Source organism: Pelophylax lessonae, assembly GCF_965119305.1.
Source record: "Pelophylax lessonae genome assembly, chromosome: 4".
In the NCBI taxonomy this organism is placed as follows: Eukaryota; Metazoa; Chordata; class Amphibia; order Anura; family Ranidae; genus Pelophylax; species Pelophylax lessonae.
In genome coordinates, this window is record NC_138771.1 from 571,175,457 (window position 1) to 571,197,513 (window position 22,057).

The 22,057-nt window shown below is 46.4% G+C and overlaps 1 protein-coding gene across 1 annotated transcript in view; it reads right to left on the reverse strand.

Annotated features, from left to right (window-relative positions):
* POLB (DNA polymerase beta) overlaps positions 1–21,462 on the reverse strand; it is a 74,319-nt gene extending 52,857 nt beyond the window's left edge. The window contains exons 1-3 of the mRNA XM_082255479.1: positions 21,261–21,462; positions 16,476–16,533; positions 371–437 (exon numbers count right to left, since the gene is read on the reverse strand). Of these exons, the coding sequence (XP_082111605.1) occupies positions 371–437; positions 16,476–16,533; positions 21,261–21,321 (186 nt within the window). The 5' untranslated portion in view covers positions 21,322–21,462. The remainder of the gene's footprint in view (positions 1–370; positions 438–16,475; positions 16,534–21,260) is intronic.
* Positions 21,463–22,057: the final 595 nt, after the last annotated feature.

Genomic DNA, 22,057 nt, shown 5'->3' on the forward strand with positions numbered 1-22,057 from the left:
CTTGGGTTTAGGATCCAAGGATCTTCAAACCAATGGAAAGATCAAATTAATGACTGACACAGGTAATTTCACACAGAAGCGCCAGTAGAGGTTCACTGTAATGCTGCACAACAAAACTGTGACTTATACAGTTGCAATATGTACATATGAAAAGCTTTGCCTGATTAAAAATTTGTTAAGGATTTACACTCCCAGCCTGCGGACATTTGACAATTGTTTATGTTTACATACAGTTTGAATACTAAATTTGGTTTTACTTTTAAACCTTTACAGGTTTAAAAATCTGCCTAAAGTGTAGATTTAATTGATCCTCAGTCTCTCCATGCATTTTCAAACACACACACACACACACACACACGTTAGTGCTCACCAATTTTTTTGCTTCTGCTCCACTCTTGATTTTTGTGGGGTACTTTGAAATAACAGAGGCAGCTTTCCTGCAAAGGGGGAGGATGAGGATGAAAAGTAGTTATTAAATAATATACAGCTTATTTCATTCCTGTAAGAATAAGGCAGAAGAAATGAATGCGTGTTTTTGCCTAGGAGCTAAATTATCAGAGATTTAACCACTTAAGCCCCGGAAGATTTTACCCCCTTCCTGACCAGGGCCTATTTTGCGATTCGGCACTGCGTGACTTTAACGGACAATTGCACGGTCGTGCGACGCTGTACCTAAACAAATTTGACATCTTTTTTTCCCACAAACAGAGCTTTCTTTTGGTGGTGTTTGATCACCTGTGCGATTTTTTGATCATGCGCTATAAACAAAAAAAGAGCGACAATTTTGCAAAAATAACAATATTTTTCACATTTTCTTATATGAAATTTCCCAAAAAAGAAATGTAAAAATCAACATTTTTTAACATTTTTGGGCAATTTGTTTTCTGCTACATATGCTTGGTAAAAAAAAAAAAAAATCACAATAAGCGTATTTTGATTGGTTCGCACAAAAGTTATTGCGTTTACTAACTAAGGGAAAGATTTTTGTCTTTTTTTTTTTTAACGAGTAATGGCGGCGATCTGCGATTTTTTTTGCGGGACTGCGACATTGCGGCGGACAGATCGGACCCTTGACTGACATTTTTGACACTTTTGGGGGTACCAGTGACATTACTACAGTAATCCGTGCTATACATATGCACTGTTACTGTAAAAATGACACTGGGAGGGAAGGGGTTAACTTTATTGGGGAAGGAGGGGTTAAGTGTGTCCCGAGGGGCGTGTTTCTAACTGTAATTGGATGTGGCTACTGGTGTAAGAACAGAGATCAATGGTCCTACATAGCAGGACCGTATAATCTCCATTTTTATACAGGGGAGAATGACAGGCGGCTTTGTTTACATTAGCCGCCTGCCTTTCTCCCTTCACGACAGACGATCGCGAGTGACTGGCGGACATCGGGTCCGCCGGTCACACGCGCGGACTTGTTAGGGAACGAGCCAGGGCAGGGGCGCGCGCTCGCCCGCTATTGGCTCACAGGCTAGTGACGCACCGATACGTCACTTTGCCTGGCCAGGGCTGACCGCCGCAGTATATGTACTTGCGGCAGTCGGCAAGCGGTTAAAAACATGCCAACCAACTGCCGAGTACAATCAATCTTTCAATGACTAAAAAAAAACGATTGCCTAACTATTTGAGGACACTGGATTTGTTACACACGCCCAAAAAACATAATTGAAGTACACAGGGCGTGTGTAGCATGTCTGGTCCTTCTGCCCCTCTGCCAGGTTCCCCCCTTTCTCAACTGCCATTAGGCCTCGTTCACATTGCTGATTACTTGTGTGCCCCATGCAGGGTCGCGGTTTGCTGGCATGGGGATGCACAGGTGTTGCGTGCATCCCCGTACTAGCAGTCCCATAGATGTCAATTGGGAAGCACGGCTGCATGGAGACAGATTCTGCATCCCAATATGACATCCATGTGGGCACAGGTGCGTTCAAAGCCTTAAAGTGGAGTTCCACCCATTTTAATAACTTGGATTACATAGATGTATGTAATCCCCTTTAAAACTACTTTTACCAATGGAAACTTTTTTTTTTTTTGCTAGGAAATACAGTTGTGTTCAAAATTATTCAACCCCCACCGAAATTGATTGTTTTGGCCAGTTTGACATTGATTTTGAACATTCAGTCATCCTGCTTACAATTAAATCAAAGAGGCACGTGTAGGTCAGACAAATATAACATAACATTTATAATGAAATAACCACAAATGTCTTTTCTGTGCTCACATCATTATCAGTTTTATTCAACCCCCAAGTGACATTCAATCTTAGTACTTAGTACAACATCCTTTTACAGTTATAACAGCTTTTAAACGTGAAGCATAGCTTGACACAAGTGTCTTGCAGCGATCTACGGGTATCTTTGCCCATTCGTCATGGGCAAAAGCCTCCAGTTCAGTCACATTCTTAGGCTTGTGCACTGCAACTGCTTCTTTAAGTCCCACCAGAGGTTCTCAATCGGATTTAAGTTTGGTGACTGTGATGGCCACTCCAAAATGTTCTCTGCAACCATGCTCTAGTGGACTTGGAGGTATGCTTGGGATCATTGTCCTGTTGAAAGGTCCAACGTCTCCCAAGCCTCAGGTTTGTGACGGACTGCATCACATTGTCATCCAATATCTCCTGGTACTGAAGAGAATTCATGGTACCTTGCACACGCTGAAGCTTCCCTGTACCTGCAGAAGCAAAACAGCCCCAAAGCATGATTGACCCCCCCTCCATGCTTCTCAGTAGGCAAGGTGTTCTTTTCTTCATAGGCCTTGTTCTTCCTCCTCCAAACATAGCGTTGATCCATGGGCCCAAACAGTTCTAATTTTGTTTCATCAGTCCACAGAACACTATCCCAATGACTTTTGGCATACTGCAGTCGACTCTTCTTATTCTTTGGAGACAGCAAGGGGGTGCGCCTGGGAGTTCTGGCACGGAGGCCTTCATTACGCAGTGTGCGCCGTATTGTCTGAGCAGAAACTTCAGTACCCACATCTGACAAATCTTTTCTCAGTTCCTCAGTAGTCACACGGGGACTTTTCTCCACTCTACGCTTCAGGTAGCGCACAGCAGTCAACGTCAGCATCTTCTTTCTGCCACGACCAGGTAGCGTTTCAACAGTGCCCTTTGCCTTGAATTTGCGAATGATGCTTCCCATGGTGTCTCTTGGTATGTTTAACATCTTTGCAATCTTCTTATAGCCATTGCCCTTCCTTGGAAGAGTAATCACCTCTTCTCTTGTCTTCCTGGACCATTCTCTTGACTTCACCATGTTTGTAACCACACCAGTAAATGTCTAGAAGGAGCTGAGTATCACAGTCATTTTAAAGCTGCCTAATTGGTGCTTATTAGGCTTTATTGCTGCTCCCTGACATCCACAGGTGTTTTCAATACCTGATTGAAAACACTTCAATGAACCTCTGTTCTTCAGAGTGGTAGTCTTTAAAGCGGTTGTAAACCCTAAAAAATAAAAAAAAAACTGCAAGACAAAGGCATAATAAGCTAGTATGCATCGCATACTAGCCCATTATGTGTAACTTACCTTAGAACGAAAACCGACACGGACGCCCGGACATCGCTGCGGGCGCTGCCATGATCCCTCGCCGTCTCTTCCGGGTTCGGCGGCTCCGGCGCGGTGATTGGCCGGAAGAGACGGCTCCGGCGCAATGATTGGCCGGAGCCGCGATGACATCACTCCCGCGCATGCGCGCGGGAGTGATTTTCCGGCAAGCTCCCGGCAAACTAATTGAAGGTCCCCCTGGACCTTCAGAGCGCATGCGCCGCTCGCGCGAGCGGCTGCATGCACTGTAAATATCTCCTAAACCATGCCGGTTTAGGAGATATTATTTGTACCTACAGGTAAGCCTTATTATAGGCTTACCTGTAGGTAAAAGTGTCAAAAAGCGGGATACTACCGCTTTAAGGGGTTGAATAATTGTGTCAATGAAGAATTCACAAAATAAACATTTACTACTGTATTACAAAACCAATTGATGTCATTTTAGTTGCATATGGTTCTTTAAGAAGTCCTTGTAGGATTTCATTCTGAATACAATTACAAATGTACACTAAATTCCCTAAAACACTTTACAGCATTGGGGGTTGAATAATTTTGAACACAACTGTACCTTATTTTCTTCTTTATTCATCCTCTCCTCACTTCCGGGTCCGGCCGCCGATCACGTCATTCGGTGATTCGCAATGGCTGCTGGGATGCATCTCATGGGATGAAATATCGCATTATTACACAGGAGTCCTGAGCTGTACTGTATGTATTGGACTGAGGCCGTGCTTCATCCCGCCTCCGCCCCGCCTCCTCTCAGTGAGCTGTACTCGGATGTATTGGATTGAGTCCGCGCTCCGCCCCGCCTCCTCTCAGTGAGCGAGGACTGAAAGCATTATATCCCGTAGAGCTCACAGAGGAGGCGGGGCGGAGGCGGGGCAGAGCACGGACTCAATCCAATACATACAGTACAGCTCAGGACACCTGTCTAATAATGCGAGATTTCATCCCATGAGATGCATCCCAGCAGCCCTCGTGAATCGCCGAATGACGCAATCGCCGATCGGCAGCCGAACCCGGAAGTAGGAGAGGATGAATAAAGAAGAAAATAAGGTATTTACTAGCAAAAAAAAATGTTTCCATTGGTAAAAGTAGTTTTAAAGGGGATTACATACATCTAAAGTTACTAAAATGGGTGGAACTCCACTTTAATTCTCAGCTATAAAAATAAAGTCAGGAGTTGCTGTGTACATACAACAGCTTAAGAGCCCATTCACACTAGCGCGACTTGCGAGGCAACTTGTGTTGCCCCAGGTCGCTTGACATAACAAAAGCGATGTTAATCAATCAGTGCCGTCTTAATTGGCACTACTGAAGTTGCTCCAACTTCAGAAAAGGGTCCTGTACTACTTTGAGGCGACCTGTGATCCGACTGTCCCATATACTTCAATGGGAGTCGCCTCCTTATCTTAATTGACACGACTTGTTATCAGACTTTCCAGGAAGAAGAAAAAGATTACCCAGGCATTCCCCACAGACAAAGTCGCCTGTCTCTTCAAAGTAGTGCACAAGTCTCTTCCAAGTCTCTAAACAAGTCTCTAAGGGCTCTTTCACACGGGCGGTCCGATCAGATCCGCCTGTCAGTTTTTTAGGCGGATCTGATCGGATCCTCCATGCAGCTCTATGGGGCAGCGGGTGTCAGCGGAGGTCACCTCCGCTGACACCCGCTGCCATCCGCATCTGATCCTGTGCTGAAATCTGGACGGATGGAAACCCTATTTTTCCATCCGTTCAGTAATCAGAGCGGAGCTGATCTGATGAGAGCGGACAAGCGGTCCGCTCTCCTCCGATCCCCCATAGAGGGCAGCGGGTGCTGAGACACCTCCCTCTCCGCTCTGCAAGCGGAGACGGAGCTGTCATCCGCCCGGCTCAGCGGGGATCGCGGATTGATCCCCGCTGAGCAACACGGATCCGCCTGCGGAGGCGGACCGTGTGAAAGAAGCCTAAACAAGTCTCTAAACAAGTCTCTAAACAAGTCTCTAAACAAGTCTCTAAACAAGTCTCTAAACAAGTCACGGGCGACTTTCTGGTAGTGGTAGTGTGAACCAGCTCTTAGCAGCTGCCAAGAAAAGAACCATCTGACCCGGTGTTTATCAACACAGTTTAAGATACAAAGTAACATTGTTCATTGCTGCTTATGTATCTATTTTATTTCATCTTATTCATCTGTAGATCCAAGGGAAGAACTTGATCTTCATGCTGTCAGTTGACCACTTATGGACAGGCCACCGTGTATTTATTTGCGCTCCAGACCTCCTCTGTAACTCTAAACTGGTAACCTGTAGAAATCTTTAACCACTTTAAGACCAGAAGGATTTGCCCCCCTTAATGACCAGGCCACTTTTTTCAACTTGGCACTGCGTGATTTTAACTGACTTTTAAATTGCGCAGTCGTGCAATGCTGTACCCAAACAAAATTTATGTCCTTTTTCCCCCACAGAGCTTTCCTTTGGTGGCATTTGATCACCTGTGCGATTTTTATTTTTTGCGCTATACACAATAAAAAGAGCGACAATTCTGAAAAAAAAAAAAAAATAATAAATATATATATATATATATATATATATATATATATATATATATATATATATATATATATATATATATATATATATATTTTTTTTTTTTTTTTTTTTTTCACATTCTGCTATATAACATTCCCAAAACATTTGGCCAATTTGTTTTCTGCTACACATTTTTGGTAAAAAAAAAAAAAAATCGCAATAAGTGTATTTTGATTGGTTTGCATCTACTAACTACGGGAAATATTTATGTCATCTTTGTTGTTTTTATTTTACTAGTAATGGCCGCGATCTGTGTTTTTTTTTGTAGGAATGTGACATTGCGGTCGGTGGGCAGATCGGACCCCTGACATTTTTGGGGGTACCAGTGACATTACTACAGTGCTCAGTGCTAAAAATGTGCACTGTTACTGTAATAATGACACTGGCAGGGAAGGGATTAACATTGTGGGTGATCAAGGGGTTAAATGTGAGCCTAGGGGAGTGATTCTAACTGTGGGGGGCGTGGCTTGTGGAATGACCATAGAGACATGTAATCCTATATAGAAGAATCACAGGGGCCAGGGCCGGCCTTAGGTGTTCAGGCGCCCTGTGCGAGCTAATCCTGTGGCGCCCCCCCCATTTTCTTGCACCTTTTTTATGATCACTAATAACTTAGCCCCCCTTACATCAGAGACCCCCCACACAGAGCCCCCTTTACATCAGAGACCCCCACACAGAGCCCCCTTTACATCAGAGACCCCCCACACAAAGCCCCCCTTAATTTAGAGGCCCCCTACATTAGAGAGCCCCCCCACACACAGAGCCCCCCCTCACAAAGCCCCCCTCACTTCAGAGACCCCTCCACACAAAGCCCCCCTTACATCAGACCCCCCCCGTGGAGCCCCCCACATCACAGACCCCCCACACAAAGCCCCCTTACATAAGAGCCCCCCTCCACACAGAGCCCCCCACATCAGAGAGCCCCCCTTACATCACAGACCCCCACACAAAGCCCCCTTACATCAGACCCCCCATGGAGCCCCCCACATCAGAGAGCCCCCCCTTACATCACAGACCCCCCACACAAAGTCCCCTTACATCAGAGCCCCCCTCCACACAAAGCCCCCCACATCAGAGAGCCCCCCCTTACATCACAGACCCCCACACAAAGTCCCCTTACATCAGACCCTCCCCATGGAGCCCCCCACATCACAGACCCCCCTTACATCAGACCCCCCCCATATCAGAGAGCCCCCCCTTACATCACAGACCCCCTTACATCAGACCCCCCCACATCAGAGAGCCCCCCCCTTACATCACAGACCCCCCTTACATCAGACCCCCCCACATCAGAGAGCCCCCCCTTACATCACAGACCCCCCTTACATCAGACAGCCCCCCCTTACATCACAGACCCCCCCTTACATCACAGAGCCCCCCACATCAGAGAGCCCCCCCTTACATCAGACCCCCCCACATCAGAGAGCCCCCCCTTACATCACAGACCACCCTTACATCAGACCCCCCCACATCAGAGAGCCCCCCCTTACATCACAGACCCCCCCACATCAGAGAGCCCCCCCCTTACATCACAGGCCCCCCACATCAGAGAGCCACTCTTACATCACAGACCCCCCCCTCACACAGAGCTCCCCACAAAAAGCCCCCCCTTACATTTTCCTCACTTACCTTCCGCTCTCTGCAGCTTTTTTTTTTTTTCTTTAAACTTCCCGCCCACACATCCCCGGGGGTGTGGGCGGGGTGGGAGGAGGAGAAGGGGCGGGGCGAGGAGGAGCTGACGATCTCTCCTCTGGCGTCAGTGCAGGGAGGGAGGAGAGATCGTCAGCGTGGCAGGATCTGAGCGGAGGCTGAGCTGTGTGTGATACACAGCTCGCCTCACTGCTGCATCAGTACGGGTGACTGAGGCACAGCCGCACAGCGGGAGGTAAGCGGCGGCCGCGGCCTGTGTTAACCCTGTCCAGGCCGCGGTCGTCGCTCACCTCCCGCTGTGCGGCCTGAATCACCTGATCTGCGAGCTGTGATGGCCGCACGGCGCCCTTGTTGCCCATGGCGCCCTGTGCGGCCGCACGGCTCGCACACCCCAAAGGCCGGCCCTGACAGGGGCTCTATGATCATTCCAGGAAGAACTGTCAGCTGTGTTTACAACAGCTGACCGTTCTTCTCAGCAGGGAACGATCGTGGATGTCAGGCGGCAATCGGAGCCGCCTGCTCGCTGCATCGGCTTCCCCGCTGACGAGCGGGAGCAGGAGCACGGGCCACCTCGCCCCCTGCTCGCGACCGCCGTACAGTTACGGTGATTCGCACAGGAGCGGCTGCCTGCCGCAGTAAAGAGGTTAAAGTGTTGCCTATGGGGATTTTTAAGTACCAATGTTTGAAGCATGACATGTTGAGTATCTATTTACTCGGGATAACATTATCTTTCACATTATAGAAAAAAGTTGGGCTACCTTTACTGTTTTCTTATTTTTTAAAAATTAAATTTTTTCCAAAAAAATTGCGTTTGTAAGACTGCTGCGCCAATACCGTGTAATAAAAAAAATATTGCAACGATCTCCATTTTATTCTCTGGATTCTATGCTAAAAAAAAAATATAAAAATATATATATATATATATATATATATATATATATATATATATATATATATATATATATATATATATATATATATATATATATATATAATGTTTGGAGGTTCTAAGTAATTTTCTAGCAAAAATAACGGATTTTAACTTGTAAACCACAAGTGTCAGAAAAAGGCCCGGTCCAGAAGTGGTTAAAGAGATAATAAATTCTTGCTTTTTTGTTTAACCACTTCAGCCCTGGAAGGTTTCAGCCCCTTCCTGGCCAGAGCATTTTTTGCAATGTGGCACTTCGCTCCTTTAACTTGATCCTTAATGTCCTTTTTTTCCCCACAAATAGAGTTTTCTTTTGGTGGCATTTGATCACCACTGGAATTTTTATTTTTTGCAATATAAACGAAAAAAGATATTTTCTACTTTTTGTTAAAAAAAATATAAAATAAACTCAATTTTTGTCATACATTTAGGCCAAAATATATTCAGCTACATGTCTTTCCTAAAAAAAAAAAAAAAAAACCCCAAAAAACTCAATAAGCATATATTTATTGGTTTGCGCAAAAGTTATAGCGTCTACAAACTATGGTATACAGTGCCTTGAAAAAGTATTCTTACCCTTTAAAATTTTCCACATTTTGTCATGTTACAACCAAAAATGTTAGGGATACACCGAAATGAAAATTCTGGGCCGAAACCGAAAATTCAGGATGCCCTTGGCCCAAAACCGAAACAGAAGATTATTGTTTTCCCCCAAATGATTACATACTGGCATATGCTAGAAACAGGCAGAGACGTACACCTGTAGCTGCTACCCTGTCGCAGTATATGTACTGTGACGGGTTGGCAAGTGGTTAATTTAATCGCCAATGGTATTTGTATTATGCAGCATGAGGGGGTTAATGTATTGCTACTGGTCACTGATGCATTAGTGACCGACCAGTGGCAGTTAATTAACCCCTTTGTGCTGCATTAGTGGTACCCGTGTCAGTGTTAATTAACACTGGTTGCACTTACACTGGTTGCACTAATGTAGCACAAAGGGGTTAATGAACTGCCATTGGTCGGTCACTAATGCATCAGTGACCAGTGGCAATATACATTAACCCCCTCACGCTGCATAATACAAATACCATTGGTAATTAACCTTGCCCCCCATATTTTTGGTTGTCCCCTGAAAAGTCACAGAAGGCAAATTTTCCAATGTGGAAACTAGTTCTGTAGACCTGAGAGCCCCAAGGGATTCCCCTTACTTTGCAGGGACTTGCTCTAACTTCCTGTTTTTTGTATGGGATAGGAAGTGTGAAAGTAAATTGCTCCAGTAAAAAATGGATTTTTGTAAAATCTTACCGTAAAATCCTTTTCTCTTAGCTCATTGACAGACGTAGTCCTCGGTGATACACCACCTTCGGGTTATGTTGCCTCCACAGGAGCAGGACTAGACAGGAAATTAAAAAGCTCTGGCCACACCCTAGGGGCAGTCCCAGAGGGTATATCCTCTCTCTCTCTGCCTCAGCAAATCAGTTATGTGAAAAAGCAGTCTTTAGAGATTTTAACCCAACTCAAAAAAAAAACAGAGGGGCGGGGACTACGTCTGTCAATGAGCTAAGAGAAAAGGATTTTACGGTAAGATTTTACAAAAATCCATTTTTCTCTAGCGCTCATTGACAGACGTAGTCCTCGGTGATACACCACCTTCGGGACGTCCCAGAGCAGTATCACAACTGAGGGGTGGGAAAATGAAATCAAATCCCAATCTAGAAGGCCCAACCGGTGCCAACTAGAAGTTTACAATGCTCATCCTTAATGATGAGACTCAACAAAAGAGAGAAAAAATTTTTCTTTCTTTTTTTTTTTTTTTCAAACAGAAAAAAACCCTCGAGGTAGACCACCGGTCTCCTCAAATTGCGGCCTGCAAAACCTTGCGGCCAAATGAGGCATCCGCCGATGCCGTCACATCAATTTTATAGAATTTTGTAAAGGTATGTACCGACGACCAAGTGGCCGCCTTACATACCTGGACCACTGACGCCTGATGGCGAAAGGCCCAGGAAGTACTGAGCGCTCGAGTGGAGTGCGCCCTAACAGGGAACGGAGGGCTCTGACCCTTAATAGAATAAGCCTGTACCACCGTTTGTCTAATCCATTTGGCAATGGTCGCGGCAGATGCAGGCAAACCCTTTCTGGGGCCATCCGTGATCACAAAAAGTGAATCCGTCTTACGGAATGATTCCGTAGCTTTCAGGTATACCCTGATTGCCCGAACCACATCTAAGGAATGCAACGCATGTTCCCGATGATGCTTGGGCTGAGGACACAAGGAAGGTAGTACAATATCTTCATTCAGATGAAAATCTGAAACCACCTTAGGAAGAAAAGATGGCTTAGGATGAAGTACTACCTTATCCCTATGAATCACTAGGTATGGGGACTGGCATGATAATGCAGCCAGTTCTGACAACCTGCGAGCAGAAGTAATAGCCACCAAGAAGGCCACCTTCTGGGATAAAGTAAGCAAGGGAATCTCCCTGATGTTTTCAAAGGGAGGTTTCTGTAGAACCGACAAAACCAAATTAAGATCCCAGGGCGGTAAGGGCGCGCGGACTGGAGGAGCCAGGTGCCGCACCCCCTGGATGAAATTCCGCACCAAGGACTTGGTAGCTAAAGGTTTCTGAAAGAAGATTGCTAATGCTGAAACTTGACCCTTGATGGTGCTCAAGGCTAGCTTCTGCTCAACCCCTTGTTGCAAAAAGGCCAATATTCGAGTCACCGAATAGGTACGTGGAGGAAATCCTAAAGATTCGCACCACGCAATATAAGTCTTCCATGTGTGATAATAGACCTTGCTGGAAGTCGCTTTCCTTGCTTTAATAAGGGTAGGAATGACTGAAGTAGACAAACCTCTGTCCTTCAGTACTTGGGTCTCAATGGCCAGGCCATTAAACCCAGCGACTGTAAAGCATGATGGTAAATTGGTCCTTGAGACCACAGACACTCCCTGAGACGAAGTTCCCACGGAACGTCTGCGACTAACATGTCCAAATCGGCCAGGCCGGCTTGAGGAGGCCAGCCTAGAAATTCTAGGACCACTGGCGCTGATTGGATCTGAACCAGGCGTCCCTAGAGCTATCTGGCCCCGACCATCCGAGAAAGTCTGGTCGTTTTCTGTTCCCACACATTTATCAGATACCTGATAGTTATCAGGAAAGGTGATCTTTTCTGGTTGAACCTCAGGGACCGAAGTCACCCGACTAGAGGCTACTTGGCCTATCTGGTCAACCAGATCCGATTCCTGTGAGGTATCGGGACTAATCTTAGGAAAAGGTAAAGGAAAAGATCTATTCAGGGAACGGTAACTACAGCTTCCTGTAGTACTTAAATGTTGGAAGGGAAGAATCGCACCGGTAGTAGTGGTTGATGCTCGATCTAATGTCCTGAATACCGGTGAAAACGTCCCCCCACCCTGAAACCGGGTGGGGGCGCACCTTCAGGCTGTGTACTCCTTTACTTCGGGTTTGGCTGGGTTGGTCCTCTGCTTGTCCGACCAGCCCTTCTTGAACCCTCCTGGAGGAGTCTTGCCTTTCCCGCTAGTACCAGCCGGGCGCCCTTTATGGGCGGTAAAGAAAGGTCCTCGCTTGTTGCGAGGTCCCTTAGCTTTTGCAGCCTGTGGCAAAAAAGTGCTCTTGCCCCCAGTGGCATCCTTAATGATTTCATCTAGGTTGGCCCCAAATAGACGATTCCCCTGAAAAGGGAGATTGGTCAAGGTCTTTTTGGAACCTAGGTCAGCTGACCAGCATTTTAACCACAGCACACGTCTGAGGATCACTGCTAACTTAGATGCATGCCCTAATAAGGGAGTAGTGTCCAAGGCTGCGTCACAGATAAACCGTAGCCCTTGTATAATCTGTTCCATCAAATCAGATGTCTCCTGGGGAATATCTTTTCCCCTAAGATCTTGGCGTACCATTTTCGCCCATTCCGTAAGTGTCTGGGAAACTAGACCAATAACAATTACTGGTCTAAATGCTGACCCTATCAGAGAGAAGATAGTGCGGGACTCTGCTTCTATCTTTCGATCCACCGGATCCTTAAAGGACGAAGTGTCCTCCACTGGAATAACCGTGGCTTTATTCAGCCTGGAAATAGGCGGATCCACGACTGGTGGTACCGTCCATTTCTTAATGATGGATTCCTCAAACGGATAGCGTCTAGCAATACGCTTGGAAATAGTAAAGGTACGTTTAGAATGCTCCCATTCTCCTTTAATCTGATTACCAAAACATTTAGGTACAGGAAAAGCCTTCGCCGACTTGATGGGCTTATTAGTACCAAAAGGCATCTCTGTTTCAGTTGCCTCTGCCGGTAAAGCCTCAAGTTTTAAGGTTTCCTGGACTGCCACAACTAGTGCGTCCACCAATGCTTCTTCCTGAATTATAGCAAGAGAAGAAGCGTCCTCCTCACTGTCTGAGGGGGCTTTACCTGGGATAACAGCCCTTGCAGAGGAACCTGCAACTGCAGTGACCATCTCTGAATCTGAGTCAGAGGTGTCAGATGGTATAGGGGTAGGCGGGGGTCGCTTCCTTGACCCCCGTCCCTGACAGGCCGCCTCCACCCGAGCCACCATAGACTCCAAAATTGCTGTAAATGACTCTATACTCTGTGCACCGGCGGGTCCCGAGGCCCCCTCGAGGGAAACAGGTGGGGGAATATGTGTGGCAGGGTCCATGATAACTCCAGTTACTTCCTGGATAATATAATTCAAAAGTAAAGAAAAAAACTTTTTTTTTTTTTTTTTTTTGACCCCCAGCGCCACAAAAAACCCCTTAGTGTTACCTGCTAGGGATCCCTATCGATCGAGAGAGAGAGAGAGATAGACCCCCAGGCTCACCACTTGATGCTCAGAGTTTAACTGCAACAGGTTACAGCGCTGTCTTGACAAACAGGAAGTCTTTTGGCTGGCTGCCCAGGAAGAAAGGAGGCGGCTCCGCCCCTCTGCACGCCTTCCGGCGCCTCCCCCAAGCTCCACGAGGTGTTTGGATCACCTCAAACATGGCCGCCCCCATGCTGGAGACACGAGGCTACGCCAAAATGGCGGCTCGTGCGATCCAGCAAAAAAAATGGCGGCGGCCTGTACTGAATAGCGGTGTGCTGCAGGGCACACAACACTCTCTCTGCATGGGGATATGGCGTGGTTGGCGGTACCGGTCCTGGCGGACCGCATGGCCGTTCGGGAGGCCTGCTAATAGCTGGAGATCTGATTTGGAAAGCAGTCTACATGTCCGTGGCTTCTGACTGGTAGGTAGCTTATACTTAACCCATAAGATTCCCAGAATGCCACAGATTACATCTTTTAAACATGTATACAATAGATTGTTAGCTCCCAAACCAAGCCTCCTGGCTTTTTGCACACATAAAATCACACTCAAAGTAGGAGGATCTGTGACATGTTATAGGATAGAAAGGACTCTTTCTTACCATACAGAGAGGGGCCCGCGTTCACCACAAAACCCGTCAGGGAAAAAGGGGGAACATACTACTCACCATACCGGAACCAGGCGGGCACCAACTCCTGACAGTACCCCTCTCCACCGGGGCGGGAGGGCTGTCGACCGATACGGACGCCGTGACTCATGGTCTTTGGCGTTTCAGCGAGACGTTTAACTCGCGGGTTCAGTCCTTTTAATGGGACTTTGTCGCGGCCGACCCAGCGCGGAGCTATGGCCTGCACGCGCTCGTAGGCTGAACTGGGGTGACCACCGGATCTCAACATCCAGCCCGTCGCCCAGTTCAGCTTTCTTGCTTGAAGATCTCACAGGAACACTGGAGAAAAAAAGCTGTCTAAAAAATCCTTTAAGAAAAAAATTCTTGCCAGGACCTAAAATCCCAGCAAGGTATCTAGGTCCTTACTCCTAACTAGACAGAAAATAACTGATTTGCTGAGGCAGAGAGAGAGAGGATATACCCTCTGGGACTGCCCCTAGGGTGTGGCCAGAGCTTTTTAATTTCCTGTCTAGTCCTGCTCCTGTGGAGGCAACATAACCCGAAGGTGGTGTATCACCGAGGACTACGTCTGTCAATGAGCGCTAGAGAAAAATAGATTAGCAGAGCCTGGTCTATTCACAGCATAGCTCTTCAGGGTTCTGCCTATGTGGAGAGGAGGGTGTGTGCCTTTCCTCCAATCAGCTGTCTCACAGTGTATGCCAAGAATCCCCACCTACAGGTGAATCAGGAAGGGAAAATTCAAGCAGGACCTGCACTTCCTAAAAACAGTATAGAAAGCTGAAGACAGTACATATACAAGTAAAAAACTTATTTAGGGAGATTTGTTTCATTGTGTATCATCTGAGGCTGTTCACTTTACTGGGTATATGTGAGGGTTTACATCCACTTTAAAGCAGAACTTTCCTTTTTGGGTGGAGCTCTGCTTTAAGGCACCAGCTCTACTTCTGCTCAGGTTTTCATTAACCACTTACCGCATACTAACGTAGGGCTACGTCAGTAAACTTTGCGGTAGTGTACCGGGATGGTGCCTCTAGCTAGAGGCACCATCCCGGTACCGTGGTTTGAAGCCGACGGTCGGCTATCCGTCGGTACCGACCGATGCGGCTCGGGAGCCGCTCGATCGGTACCCGGGGGGGTGGGAGGGGACGTCCCCCCCCCCCCGCCGCGTTCCGTGACTTTGCTCGGGGCTCCCGTCCCACCGGGAGCCCCGAGCACCCAGCCGGCACGTCCGCCGGCTGGATGGAGTCCCGATGAATGCTGGAAACGGCATCGATCGGGTCTCCGATGACGTAACCCGGAGGCGGCGTCCATGACGTCACGTCCGGGTTACTGTGCTTCAAAAGGCGGCAAATTTGAAAAACGGCTGTATGCAAAAATGCCGTTTTTCGGCGTTTTGCATACAGGGAAGTGTAGTGGAGGGGTCTAGGGTCTTTTAGACCCTTGATCCCTCCATAAAGTGTACCTGTCACTACATATTGGTGTCACAAGGGATGTTTACATTGCTTGTGACAGCAATAAAAGTGATCAGATTTTTTTTTTTAAAACATTAATAAAGTTAAAAAAATAAATAAAATAAATGGGAAAAAAAAAAAAAAATTTAGCCACCCCCGTCACCGTTAGCTCGCGCACAAAAAAAAAAAACGTATACGGAAGAATGAATGAAATCGCTGTTCAAACCACACATGTGAGGTATCGCCGCGATCGCCAGAGCGTGAGCAATAATTTAAAAAAAAGAGCTACACTCTAACTCAAAACTGGTAACCATTAAATAAATTTAAAGCGTCGCAGATTGAGATCTCTATTGACCGTAGTTTGTCGCGATCCCACGGGGGGGGGGCGCAATTTTAAACCGTAACATGTTGGGTATCTATTTACTCGGCGTGACATGTCTTTCACAATATACAAAAAAAATGGGCTAACTTTACTGTTTAGTATTTTTTAAAATTAGTGAAATGTGATTTTTCTAAATTTTTCCAAAAAAATGGCGCTTTAAAGACCGCTGCGCAAATACCGCGTGATAAAAAATATTGCAATGACCGACATTTTATTCTCCAGAGTCTTTGCGAAAAAATATATATAATGTTTGGGGGTTCTAAGTAGTTTTCTAGGAAAAAATACTGGTTTTAAAGCATGAACAAAAAGTGTCCGAAATAGGGCTGGGGCTTAAGTGGTTAAACAGGCCTTTAAATATCCGATTATGTGCTATCAAGATTTGGAAAAGCCATTGGATACCAGTCAGCAATCCCAGCTATGTTGTAACCACGTCAAAGACAACTACCCAAACAGCAAGAGTTCAGTGAATGTCACAAATGTTCTCACCTGTAGGCATTGTACTTATGGATGGCTCTGTTGACATTCCGTTCATAATTGGCCAGTTCTAAAAATACAAACACAAGGATGATAATAAATTGCATGTCAATAATACAAAGTTTGTAATAATTCCACCATCTATTACCAGATCAATTTAGACTAAATATCTCTAAGTGCACAGATTAACTGGTTTGCCAATTTGCACATATTTTATGATTATGTAATTTTAAAGGTGAGATATACATTTGTATTTATGTATTTTTCATATAAGCACAGTTTTTGTTATATATTAGGGCTGCCACGACGCGTCGACTACAAAAAATCGTTGACGTGCGTGAAAAGCGTTGACGTGTCAATGTGTGACGTCACGGGGGCGTCTGTACAGACCACTTAGTAAGCCCCCCTTCCAGTACAGACCCCTCAGTAAGCCCTCCCACCTAGTACAGACCACTTAGTAAGCCCCCCTCCCAGTACAGACCCCTCAGTAAGCCCTCCCACCTAGTACATACTGTACTAGGTGGGAACGCTTACTGAGGGGTCTGCACTGGGAGGGGGGGGGGGGCTTACTAAGTGGTCTGTACTGGGTGGGAGGGCTTACTGAGGGGTCTGTACTGGGAGGGGGGCTTAGTAAGTGGTTTGTAGTAGGTGGGAGGGCTTACTGAGGGGTCTGTACTGGGGGGGGGGGTTAGTAAGTGGTCTGTACTAGGTGGGAGGGCTTACTGAGGGGTCTGTACTGGGAGGGGGGCTTAGTAAGTGGTCTGTACTAGTTGGGAGGGCTTACTGAGAGGTCTGTACTGGGGGGGGGGGCTTAGTAAGTGGTCTGTACTAGGTGGGAGGGCTTACTGAGGGGTCTGTACTGGGAGGGGGGGGGGCTTAGTAAGTGGTCTGTACTAGTTGGGAGGGCTTACTGAGGGGTCTGTACTGGGGGGGGGCTTAGTAAGTGGTCTGTACTAGGTGGGAGGGCTTACTGAGGGGTCTGTACTGGGAGGGGGGGCTTAGTAAGTGGTCTGTACTAGGTGGGAGGGCTTACTGAGGGGTCTGTACTGGGAGGGGGGGGCTTAGTAAGTGGTCTGTACTAGGTGGGAGGGCTTACTGAGGGGTCTGTACTGGGGGGGGGCTTAGTAAGTGGTCTGTACTAGGTGGGAGGGCTTACTGAGGGGTCTGTACTGGGAGGGGGGGCTTAGTAAGTGGTCTGTACTAGGTGGGAGGGCTTACTGAGGGGTCTGTACTAGGTGGAAGGGCTTACTGAGGGGTCTGCACTGGGAGGGGGGCTTACTAAGTGGTCTGTACTAGGTGGGAGGGCTTACTGAGGGGTCTGTACTAGGTGGAAGGTCTTACTGAGGGGTCTGTACTAGGTGGAAGGTCTTACTGAGGGGTCTGTACTGGGAGGGGGCTTACTGAGGGGTCTGTATTAATTACAGGATTAATTAGCTAATCAAAAAAACACTAAATTAAGCAAAAAAAATAAAATAAAAATAATCGTTAGATTAGTCGACTAATCGTAAAAATAATCGATAGATTAGTCGACAGACAAATTAATCGTTAGTTGCAGCCCTATTATATATATGTATGTAAAAAGGAAGCCACGCTAAATATGAGATGTAGATATAAATCTACCTGACAGACAAATGTATGCACAAATAAGTAAATGAATAAATTGAATGTAAATGTCCCAAAAAATGACACAACAGTGCCTAATTGCCCCAAAAAAGTTCCAAACAGCAGCAGTAGAGATCTAGTGCAGAGTGCTGTGTGCAGAAAATGAATCCACCACCATGAATAGTGACTTCCTCCACTGTTAATGTGACATACTGGAGATACGCTATGCGCTTCCCCAGAAGACGTCATTTGTGACGAAACGCATAGGGACGGCGTGCTGACGTCACCATGGTGTACCCGGAAGTCGGGCGGCGGGGTTCTATTGAACGGATTCCGATTAGCGCTATTGATTTCTCTAAAAAAGTGAGTTGTTTTACCTTGTTCTTAATAAATTGTTTGTGCATACTACACCATTGTAGTCCCCCTTCTCTTACATATCCTCATGGGTATTCTGCGATTTGGATGAGGCTATTTATGGTGTATGGTGGATATCGTGGATCTCTGCATACTGTGTGGACCATCCCGAGAGAGGCACTACATGAACCACAGAATCAATTGATATTATAAGTTGGATGCTGATGTCTATACATGATCTGGTAAGCGCATAGCGTATCTCCAGTATGTCACATTAACAGTGGAGGAAGTCACTATTCATGGTGGTGGATTCATTTTCTGCACACAGCACTCTGCACTAGATCTCTACTGCTGCTGTTTGGAACTTTTTTGGTGAAATTAGGCACTGTTGTGTCATTTTTTGGGACATTTACATTAGGGATGCACCGAAATGAAATTCTTGGCCGAAGCCGAATAATAATGAAATGTTTGGCGGAAGGCCGAATACCGAACGCGGTGTTTCGCATTTTTTCCATTTATTTTGCCAATTTTTTGTCCTCTCTCTTGTCCTCTCATGTCTCTCTCTCTCTTGTCCTCTCATGTCTCTCTCTCTCTTGTCCTCTCATGTCTCTCTCCCTAAATGTTACTGTAGGGAATGGGATTCAGTGCACACTGCAGCCTTGTACCATAGGGTTAATGTTAGTGACACTGTAGGGATTGGGAAGGATGCTGGGAATGGAAATCAGGAAGCATGCAGGCAGCCTTGTAAATTTTAATTGCAGATACAGGGCACTGGGCAGGTCAGGGTTAATGTGGTAACATCAATTACTCAGTGACAGTCAGTCAGTGTCAGTGTGGACTCGATCAGATTATACCGTGACAGACAGTCTCTCATAGTGGTGGTAGTAGGAGGCTGGAGGTGGACTAGTAGGAGCCTGGAAAGGAGCACAGCCGCATACATACATTACTCACTCGTGCACTGCAGCCCGCCCCACACATTCAGTGAGTCTTACTCTCCTCCCTAGTTTTTTCAATGGCACATTCAGAAAGCCAATCACGCCGTGAGTAGCGGCACAGCGGAACCAATCAGGTGTGCAGGCACGCGTGATTGGTTCGCTGTGCAGCTAATCACGGCGTGATTGGCTTCCTGAATGTGCCATTGAAAAAACTAGGGAGGAGAGTAAGACTCACTGAATGTGTGGGGCGGGCTGCAGTGCACGAGTGAGTAATGTATGTATGCTCACCGCTGAAGTGTCCCAGCTTCCCCTGCCTAACACGGAAGTCTGTGAGTCCTCCTGTCCTCCTCCGAGTCCCTTCCCCCTGTAAATATCATGACCTCGGCGATATGAATATCGCCTACGGCCACAGAACGATAGTCGATATCATATCGACTATCGTTCAGCCCTATTGTTCGGCACAAAATTATTCGGCCTTTTGACTTATTCGGCCGAACACCGAAAGTGCTATTTTTTTCTATTTTCGGCCGAATAATGTTCGGCCGCGAATATTCGGTGCATCCCTAATTTACATTCAATTTATTCATTTACTTATTTGTGCATACATTTGTCTGTCAGGTAGATTTATATCTACATCTCATATTTAGCGCGGCTTCCTTTTTACATTTCTGTTTATAGTGTTTTCCCACTACAGCTGCTGCTGATTACTTTATAGAACAATCAAACTTATACGGTATTTTGTGCTTAGCGCGGTTATATTTTGTACAATATATATATATATATATATATATACACATACACACAATTAGAGCAGCACCAATACGCACTTTTCCTTGTGTGTATGTTATACATTGCATGTCTCTTCTATGATAGTAGCCTGTCTGCTCACAGTCAGTTCTAAAAAGCCTTCAGTTCTGTTGCAAGGGTTTGCTCACCCTGTGTGGTGACGCGTTTTTCTGCACAGTATAAAAGAAGGTAACTGCCGCGGTGTTCACACCAGACCACTGCTGCGCGGCGTGTCTGATTCTTCCACAGAGCACCGGATGGCACTGTGTGTCAGTGCAATACACCGCACTACTATGTGTGGATGTAAAAGTGCACCTTCAGGCTGGGTTCACACTGTGTGCGGGGCGGGTCGCAGCAGGGGGTCCGGTGCGTCTCTATTCACCGTTTCAGGTCTGAATTCTGACCTGAAATGGACCAGAAGACACACAGGATCCTTCTGCAAACCTCTCTGCAGCCGTCTCAGAGATATGTGAACCGGATTCATTGTGAGACGGACACAGGCTCCTGACATGGGAATTGGGTACGGGGAAACCCACATCTAATTCTCACCAATGTGAACCCAGCCTTATGAACACAACTGGGTTCTTTTGTTTTGTATCGGGCTCCATTCTCCATTCCTCCCCATTTAGAAATACAATTTACGTGCAATTATTTTTTTTCTTAGAGAGGACCAGTTCTGTATTGTCTCCTATGTGAGACGGACGCTGCACTCCCATTCTTATTAGAAAACATATACCACTGGAATTCCAGGCACGCTGCGCAGCTTTGGGACACGGCAGGGATCTGCGCATGCGCAAAGAAACGCTGCTCATGTTTGTGCATGCGCAGGAAGCCCCAACACATTTGCAAACATGCTGCGAGTCCCAAAGTGGAGGCAACCAATCAGAAGCCTGGCTTCCTTCCTCTCACACATTATCATCCCCTTTGTGCCCATGGACAGGGTGTGCTGCCATGGTCCTGTTTTCTTCCATCTCCCTGCCAGGAGGCTGAGACATGGAATCTGTCAGCAGCCTAGAGAAAGGAGCAAGCTGTTCACCACAAGTCACCCCGCACACACTGCTCTGTCCACCCGGCTTTGTTATCTCATACAGAGGAATAAACGCTCATTCCGTCCTCTCACCTACGAGGAAGTCGGTTATTCCCTCATTCAGGCTCTCCTGGGGTGCCTTCCTCTTACTCATTTTTTTAGGCCGCTTTGTGAGGCTCTGATACCGGTACCACTATTCACTACAGGCCGCGGATCCTACTCTCCATTCAGGCCGCAGGACGTGGCGTAAGACGTACTTCCGCTGCACTACTGATGACGTAAGGGCGGCTGGTTAGGACGCGTCGGACTTGTGTGACCTAGGCAACGACGCAGCAGGGGCATAAGCGGTGCCTGGATCGTTACTGCCATCTGGTGGTAGCAGCGAGTAGAGTCATGAGGCTGTGTGAACCTCTAAGTATATGGGTGGGTATATGATGCTATTAACCACTTTAACCACTTGCCTACTTTGCACTTAAACCCCCTTCCCATCCAGACCAATTTTTAGCTTTCAGTGCTCTCACACTTTGAATGACAATTGCGCAGTCATGCAACACTCAACCCATATAAATTTTTCGTCCTTTTTTTCATAGAAATAGAGCTTTCTTTTGATGGTATTTATTCACCGCTGGGCTTTTTATTTTGTGCGCTATAAATGAAAAAAGACCGCAAATTTAAAAAAAAAAACGTTTTTTTTTTAGTTTCTGTTATAAAATTTTGCAAATTAGTAATTTTTCTTCATAAATTTTGGCCAAAATGTATACTTCTACATATCTTTGGTAAAAATAGCCCAAATAAGTGTACATTATTTGGTCTGCGTGAAAGTTAGAGAGTCTACAAGTTATGGTGCTAATCATTGAAAATTGATCACACCTAATGTACTGACAGCCTAT